This window comes from Heptranchias perlo, chromosome 25 (assembly GCF_035084215.1).
Source record: "Heptranchias perlo isolate sHepPer1 chromosome 25, sHepPer1.hap1, whole genome shotgun sequence".
NCBI lineage: Eukaryota > Metazoa > Chordata > Chondrichthyes > Hexanchiformes > Hexanchidae > Heptranchias > Heptranchias perlo.
This window is the reverse complement of record NC_090349.1, coordinates 10029618-10037726: the sequence shown is the minus strand read 5'-3', so window position 1 is coordinate 10037726 and position 8109 is coordinate 10029618. Positions and strand designations below refer to the sequence as shown.

Here is an 8109-nt window from a genome sequence, read left to right as displayed (position 1 = left end):
TCTCCACTTGCCTGGACGAGTGCAGCTCCAACAACACTCAAGAAGCTCGACACCATCCAGGACAAAGCAGCCCGCTTGATTGGCACCCCATCCACCACCCTAAACATTCACTCCCTTCACCACCAGCGCACCGTGGCTGCAGTGTGTACCATCTGCAGGATGCACTGCAGCAACTCGACAAGGCTTCGTCGACAGCATCTCCCAAACCAGCGACCTCTACTACCTAGAAGGACAAGGGCAGCAGGCACATGGGAACAGCACCACCTGCACGTTCCCCTCTAAGTCACACACCATCCCGACTTGGAAATGTATCGCCATTCCTTCATTGTCGCTGGGTCAAAATCCTGGAACTCCCTTCCTAACAGCACTGTGGGAGAACCTTCACCACACGGACTGCAGTGGTTGAAGAAGGCCGCTTACCGCCACCTTCTCAAGGGCAATTAGGGATGGGCAATAAATGCTGGCCTTGTCAGCGACGCCCACATCCCATGAACGAATACAAATAAGGGGAGAAAAAATAAAGTCAAGATAGAAGGAAATAAGTTCCGTGGGGCAAGAACAGGCTGAAACGATGGGTCTCCCAGGGCAGTCATGTTTGTGGATCTTGGGAAGGAGGTAGAAGCGGGCTGTGCGGGGTTGGAGGACTATGAGGTTGGAGGCCGTGGAGGGAAGATCTCCAGAGGGGATGAAGTCAGTGACGGTTTGAGAAACTATGGCTTTATGTTCGGCGGTGGGGTCCTGGTCCAGGGGAAAGCAGGAGGAGGTGTTCCAGAGTTGGCGTTTAGCCTCCGCAAGGTAGAGGTCTGTTTGCCACACGACCTCGCCGCCCTTGTCAACAGGTTTAATGACAATGTCAGAGTTGGACCTGGGAGAACGGAGTGCTGCGACTTCAGGGGGAGGTAGGTTAGAGTGAGTAAGGGGAGTAGAGAAATTGAGACGGCCGATATCACACTGGCAGTTCGCAATGAAAAGATCGAGATGGTAAGAGCTCAGTGGGAGGGGTCCAGGTGGAACGAGAATTCTGAAGACGGAAGAAAGGGTCTGCTGAGCGGGGCGGGGTGGGGGGGGGGTGAAGAGGGGGAGACTGTAGGCCTATATGTGAGGTCCACTGGTATCATTATTTATGGTCTCCATCATTAAAGAATAGTACTCATTGGAAATCTTCCTGCGAACACAGAATGAGCACTGGCTTAAAGTGCAGAAGGGAAACTCTCTTTAATTAATCATCACGAATTGGAACTTCTGTCAGTGTAATTCTGTATTGACCAAGACAAGGGGGTCCTCTCAGTCTCAGGCTCTTGAGGATGATATTTCCGATAGATATACCCCTCAAAGCGATTATCATGGAATAGAAGGATCAGCGCAGAATGGTACAAAGAAATCTCAGACAGCATTTAACAAGGATGCAGCCTATCATATATTGCCCCACATGAGGACCTTCCTGAGGAGTTGTGTTTAAGAATACCGTACTTTACCAGGAGGCAATACTTTTAATGGGTTGCTGGATTCTGCAAGGCTGCAATTGATGGCATCCATGTTGTTTTAAGCATTCCCACACAGCATCCTCTCAACTATATCGAAAGGAGGGGCTTCCAATCCTGAATGTGCCGATTGTGTGTGACCACACGGAGAAAATCCTTCATGTTCATCGACTCACACTGCCCTCTCGGGGGCTCTACAGGTAATCGCCGCCCTCAACTTTTATGTCACAGGGTAATTTTAGGCACCCGTGAGGGGTCTCCGCAGTATCAGCCGGGCAGGAGTATATGCTTTGCAATCCTCAGGTTGTTGATGCCCTTTACAGGAGAGCAGGCAAATTCACCACCTTTGACATCATAGCAAGGCAGCAGGAAGTTATGGCCATTTTATTTTACTGGGTTACTGTTTTCCGCAAGGCTGCAATCGATGGCACGCATGTTCCACCTGGACCCCTCCCACTGAGCTCTTACCATCTCGATCTTTTCATTGCGAACTGCCAGTGTGATATCGGCCGTCTCAATTTCTCTACTCCCCTTACTCACTCTAACCTACCTCCCCCTGAAGTCGCAGCACTCCGTTCTCCCAGGTCCAACTCTGACATTGTCATTAAACCTGTTGACAAGGGCGGCGAGGTCGTGTGGCAAACAGACCTCTACCTTGCGGAGGCTAAACGCATGTTGCTTTGCGCACTCCTCACAAAACCCCCTCAACTACATCGACAGGAAGGACTTCCAATCCCTGAATGTACTGATTGTGTGTGACCACATGCGGAGAATCCTTCATGCCCACATCCGATATGCTGGAAGTTGTCATGACGCCTTCATACTGCAAAATTTGCCCCTCGCTAACCTCTTCAGGGAAGAAAATCACACCAATAGCTCTGAGTTGACAAAGCTACTCACACGGATTATTCTCCCATTAAGAGTAGCTCGAAAACAGCCGAGGAGCATTACAAAAAGGAAAACTCCTCTACTAGACTGGTGGTTGTGAGGACCAGCGGGGCCTTAAAGGCACACTTTCGCTGCCTGGGCAGATAGGGGAAGGGTGGGCTGGGGCGGTGTCTGCAGTATGATTCAGATGGTATGTTACGGACAGTTATAACCTGCTTCACCGAATTTTTACCCAATAGATTCGAAGTTATTGGGCGGTAGAGACAAACTGGTGGTATGGTATTGGCCGCCCGATATACTCCCCGCGCGATATTCAATTCCATTGCCTTCAATACAACGGAATATCAAGTGGGGGTGCAATAGGCTGCCTCTGCCGTTAATCCTTGTGTGTAATTTGCTACTAGACCAGTAGATGACAATGTTGCACCACATATTCTTCACACTTGAATATGAAATTTATTTTCATTTCTGATCAGTACAGATAAGACAATTTTGCGGCTACAAAGATCACACAGTTACCAGAATAATAACAACCCAAACCTGGCAATTTCAATTAGGTTAATTCTTTACATAAACCCTTTGATGCTTCCTCAATGGCATTTAACTGACACATCCTGCTGCTTAGCTTTGGCCTACAGAATCTTAGCAATCAAATCTAAACCATATGCTAGGCGCCATCTCACAGAATAAATCCATAATAGACAGATATTAGTACTGACTTCTGAATTATTTTTCATAATTTCACATTGGATGTTCTCAGCCTTCTGCCGAATCACGCCCAATGTAACCGTACGCTTTCTGCATATCCCCCTTTACTGGAGCCCTCGATGCTAAACATTCCATAATACCCTTCATCCACACCAAGCTGTAAACCTATTATATTATACATTCTCCAGACCACTAGTGAGTCAAATAATTTTTCAATTGGATAACAGGGGTTCATTCACAGCGAGGAAAGTTTGCGCCAAAAATGTGTGTTCAAAACAGGAGATATAGAAAACTGAACACAGATGCTGCCTCACTTTCTGAGCTTTTCCAGCATTTTCATTTTCATTTCAGATTTCCAGCATCCGCAGTATTTTGCTTTTGAAATATAGAAAAATATTTGCCGAGAGCAATTTTACAGAATATTCTCATCAAGTATCTTCAATCGACTTGTGCAATTTTAATGATTCCCTCCTCTTCAGTGGTGAGGGGCACAATAGCAGAAAATCGGGCTGATTTCGGCCATGTGTACAAAGCGTAACAAGCATTTGTTTATGGGACGCTATCTGAACCCACAGCCGCCAGTCCTCTCCCAGTGCTATGATTGAGTCGTTAGATCTTGCTCTCTTCTGCGACATTCAACTGGACAATGAAAATTTCACTTCTTTCAATTCTTCAAAGATACTTGTGGTGAAATCGCGCCGTCAGATATTAGTTACCGCTATTTAAAGTTTTTGTATGTAATTTCTTTCATTGCTGTTTTTAAAGGGTTAACGCTCCCATAAGAAGAGGAAGCAATGGAATTTGGTACAAAGGTTCATACAAGAACATCGCTTACCCGCATTTCACCAGCGGTTTTCTGTATCTGTCACAAATTTAAATAAACAATTGTTACATTTGATTCATTCACCCTTAATGAACTCCACACATCGACATTCTGAACGTCACTTTCTCCTGTGACCTCAAATAGGCACCTCGGATCTATTAGTAACATTTCTTGCAAAAAGCTCTGTTTCCTCTTCCATATTTCTCTCACAACGCTTAACTCTCCATCAGTTCCAAATGCTTCCCAATCTCTCTATCTATAAATCTCTACCTCTATTTCTGAGCCATTAAACCGCTTCCGCTCTCAGTCTTTCCTCTCTGTTACAATCTTCAGCCTTCGAAAACCCAAGCCTGGAGTCACCTGATCGCTCTTCCCCGTTTCACCGCACCATTTATTTTCCTCTATTCAACCATTCTCGTCTTCTATTCCGATATTTCTCATATTTTTTAAATGGCTGGAATTGTGCAAATGTCAGTCAGCACAGGACCCATGATCCAATTGCCCGATGTCACGTGGATGGAGATTTGCATGAATAACTAATACTCAGTGACGTTGCGACGTTTGAAACTTCTTAAGAGAGGTTTAGAAAGACCTCAGAACCACATTCGTGACAGGAAACATTTTGCTTCTGACCGTCACCGAAACCTTCACCATGATTGAGTCGATTCGAGTTCTCGCCGCACTGATGCTCTGTCTCTACAGTAAGTCCAGGACTTAACCTTCAATATCGCTGCTTTTTAAATCACCCTGATTTTTCGTTGTTGTTGTGTTGAACCGATCTGAACGTTCAGAATTTCACAGAATGTGACGGATCAATAACTTGTTATTTCACCAGGTACAAACGCGGATTTTGTCCTGACTCAGCCCGGGTCCATCTCAACCTCCACGGGGAAAACCGTCAAGATCACCTGTACCCTGTCCGGAGACGATATCAGCAGCTACTACACGAGCTGGTACTGGCAGAAACCCAGGAGTGCCCCTGTACTTGTCTGGGACGAAAGCTCCGGTACAGCTTCGGGAATTCCAGATCGATTCACCGGGTCTGTGGAATCATCGAATAACAAATTGCATTTAACCATCACCAATGTGCAATCGGAGGACGTCGCCGATTATTACTGTCTTGTGAGCAGGACCTTCGGAGGAGGAACCAAGCTGAATCTGGGCAGTAAGTAAATTATTCGAATTGTGCAACTTGTCAGCTACCAGTTTTCGATTTTTGGTTTAGTTTTTTTCGTCGCAATTCCTTGGATCCAAAAGATATCAGTGTCCGAGTTTCTCGTGGTGATTACAGCGACAATCCTATGTTTTTCTATTGGCTTTCCAAAGCGCGCACAAATTCTCTCCTGACATTTGCATCATTACGGACGAAATACCAAAAAATCTCTTAACATCATTTGTTTGGCAGATTGAGTTAGTGCAAGTCAAGATTCTTGCCCTTAAAATATATTGATACGGAGCTTGTGAACCAGTGTCCAGTGATATTTAGGAGATAGCCAGGTACTAAGGGCGCCCGACTTCAGGGAGCGTGTCAAGTTCTTGGAGAGGGTACAGAACACATTTATTCAGATGATACCAGTACTGAGAGGTTTTCGTTATGAGAGGAGACAATAGAAGCTCTTTTCACAAGAAGCTCACAATGTGATCTGCTGAAATGTTTGGAATTATGAGCCATTTTGCTACTAAAAATTAAAAAGAACTATTTTCACTAAACCTTCAGTCGGTAATCAGAGGAGAATAATTTAACATCATTACCAGAGCTACGAAGGGTGAGGATAGGATATCTTCTTTACCCAAGGATTGTTAGGACATGTAGTGTCCGACCTGTAAGAGGGATGCGAGCAGAATCCACGGCAGCGTTTAAACGAGAAGTAGATAAACCTTTGAAACCCGACATAAAATGTCTGGGAAATGGACTATGTGGACAATTCTTTCAAAGAACTGGGGCGGGCGCGATCGACCTCCTTCTCAGCTGTACAATTCTCTGATGCTATCTGTCCCACATAGTCTTTAAGACTGGTTTACACCCGGTCCATATCGCCCCGCTGGAATTAATTGGTGGTAAAAGGATAAAAGCACAAATTCAAAAGTTTCGCGCGATTCCGTTTGCATTATCATTAAACCGCTGTCGCGATGTAATCACTGCACGCGGATTGAGACTGCTGGAGGATCGTGCGGCGACTTGCTGGAACTCACCTCCACTCGTCTCCAAACTCAGCGAAACCGTTCACTACAAGATTCTCAATCCTTCATTTCGTATTAATCCCGGATGATGTAGTAATTATACTGTTGCGCTCAGTTCAGCTGGTAATAATCTTCAAATCTGATCGATTTTCTGCATACAGTAACAAACATCAATGATTGGCAGGATGTCTAATTTATAACAAGTCACGGTCTGATTGTCTCGTCATCCGATCAATTTTGTGTGAATATCTTCGAATAAGATTCCCGATTTTTGTACCTGCTTTTATATTCACTCCATTGCGCTTTGCTGCTGGTTCTGTGATTAGTGTCAGCGAGTGGAGGAATAAAACAGGAAATGCGGATACTCTATCGCTATTTGAATTTGGTAATACGGCGACATAACGGTGGAATGGGCTAACGAGATATAAAACAGAAAAACACCTTCCATTATATTATCAGTTGTTCCAATAAGAATTTATATTTGGAGAAAATTCCATTCCAAACCATTGTAAAGGGAGTCCACTGTCAAAGTCTTTGCGTTTAGACAATAATTTAAACTGAAACTAAAACCCACTCAATAATCCCAGCGGTCTGCGAATATTTCAGGACCAGAAAGTTCAGCTAAACTCCGGATGCTGCAGGGAGATCATATCAACTGTGAAAATAGGGGTTGATTCCTCTTGTCTGGACTCCTCGCAGTTTCAGCCTCCAACTTAAAATGTAAAGAAAGCAAGGCGAAGTTGTAATTGCCAAGGCGAACATCTCAGAATGGCAATAGATTGTTAAACCGAACCGGGCAAACCTGGTATTGGTGAGACGCGCCGCTGTAGCTGAATGCCCGCCCCTCCCCCCACCCCCACCTCAATACCAGAAATATTATAACGGTTCAACCTCTGAAACCTAATTCGACGATTGAAAAAATTATTAACGTTTCAGCATTTTCTTCGGTGCCTTTCACTACTTAAACTATTTTATCACAGGGTTGTCTTTGGCAGCTGTTGCCTGTAACAGATGGTCAGTGCGAACGGTCATTGAAAGAGATAGGAGATTGTGACAGACCGGCTTCCACATTCTTATATGTCATTATAAAATTGGCATTAATGCGATTTCGTTGTATTAAATTCCGCAAACGTTTGTAAAGTGACGCCGAATTGTAAAAGACATGAAGAAAGTAAAACATTGATTCCGAATTTTATGTCAATTAAGAATGGATCTTCCTTCATTTGTTTTTACGTTTCAGATCCACGGGGCCCGTCGGTGTCCGTCCTTCCACCTTCAACGGATCAAATCACTGAAAAGAACACGGCGACCCTGGTGTGTTTGGTGAACGGTTTTAACCCGGGTGCTGTGGAGATTGAGTGGACTGTGGATGGCAGTGTTAGAGGGAATGGTGTTGAGACAAGTCGGGTCCAGCAGGAGACGGACAACACGTTCAGTGCGAGCAGTTATCTGACTCTGGCAGCCTCAGACTGGAACTCACACGAGCTTTACACCTGCGTGGTTAAACACGAAACTCAGACAAACCCGCTTCAAACAAGTATCGCGAGATCCAGCTGTGTCTAATTCAAAAACCTTCTGTTATACCATGATTAAATTTTCTTTAAAAATAAATTACATATTCAGATATCAGATGTTTGATTTTAATTGGAACATTTCAAATCACAACAGATGTGCAGTTTTTCCACTGAAACCCGCTGGCTACATTTTACAGTGTGTTCACATTGAATTGATCAGAGCTTCATTGTTATAAATTCCGCCGTGCAATCATGTAATCATAGAAAGTTACAGCACAGAAGGAGGCCATTCTGTCCATCGTGCTTGTGCCGGCTCTTCGAAAGACTTATCCAATTAGCCCCACTCACCTGCTCTTTCCCCATAGCCCTGAAATTTTTTTCAAATTCAAGTATGCATCCAATTCCCTTTTGAAAGTTACTATTGAATCCGCTTCGACTGCTCTTTCAGGCAGTGCATTCCAGATGACAACAACTCCGTACGTAAACATTTTCCATCCTGTCGCCGCTGGTTCTT

General features: G+C 44.6%; 1 protein-coding gene across 1 annotated transcript; it reads left to right on the top strand.

Moving 5' to 3' along the window:
* The first annotated feature begins 4490 nt into the window (after positions 1-4490).
* On the top strand, positions 4491-7710 carry LOC137341997 (immunoglobulin lambda-1 light chain-like). Its single transcript, XM_068005567.1, has 3 exons — positions 4491-4601; positions 4736-5065; positions 7322-7710. Exons 1-3 carry the CDS (start codon positions 4553-4555, stop codon positions 7642-7644), a joined length of 702 nt encoding a protein of 233 aa, XP_067861668.1. The 5' UTR covers positions 4491-4552; the 3' UTR covers positions 7645-7710.
* The last annotated feature ends 399 nt before the right edge of the window (positions 7711-8109 follow it).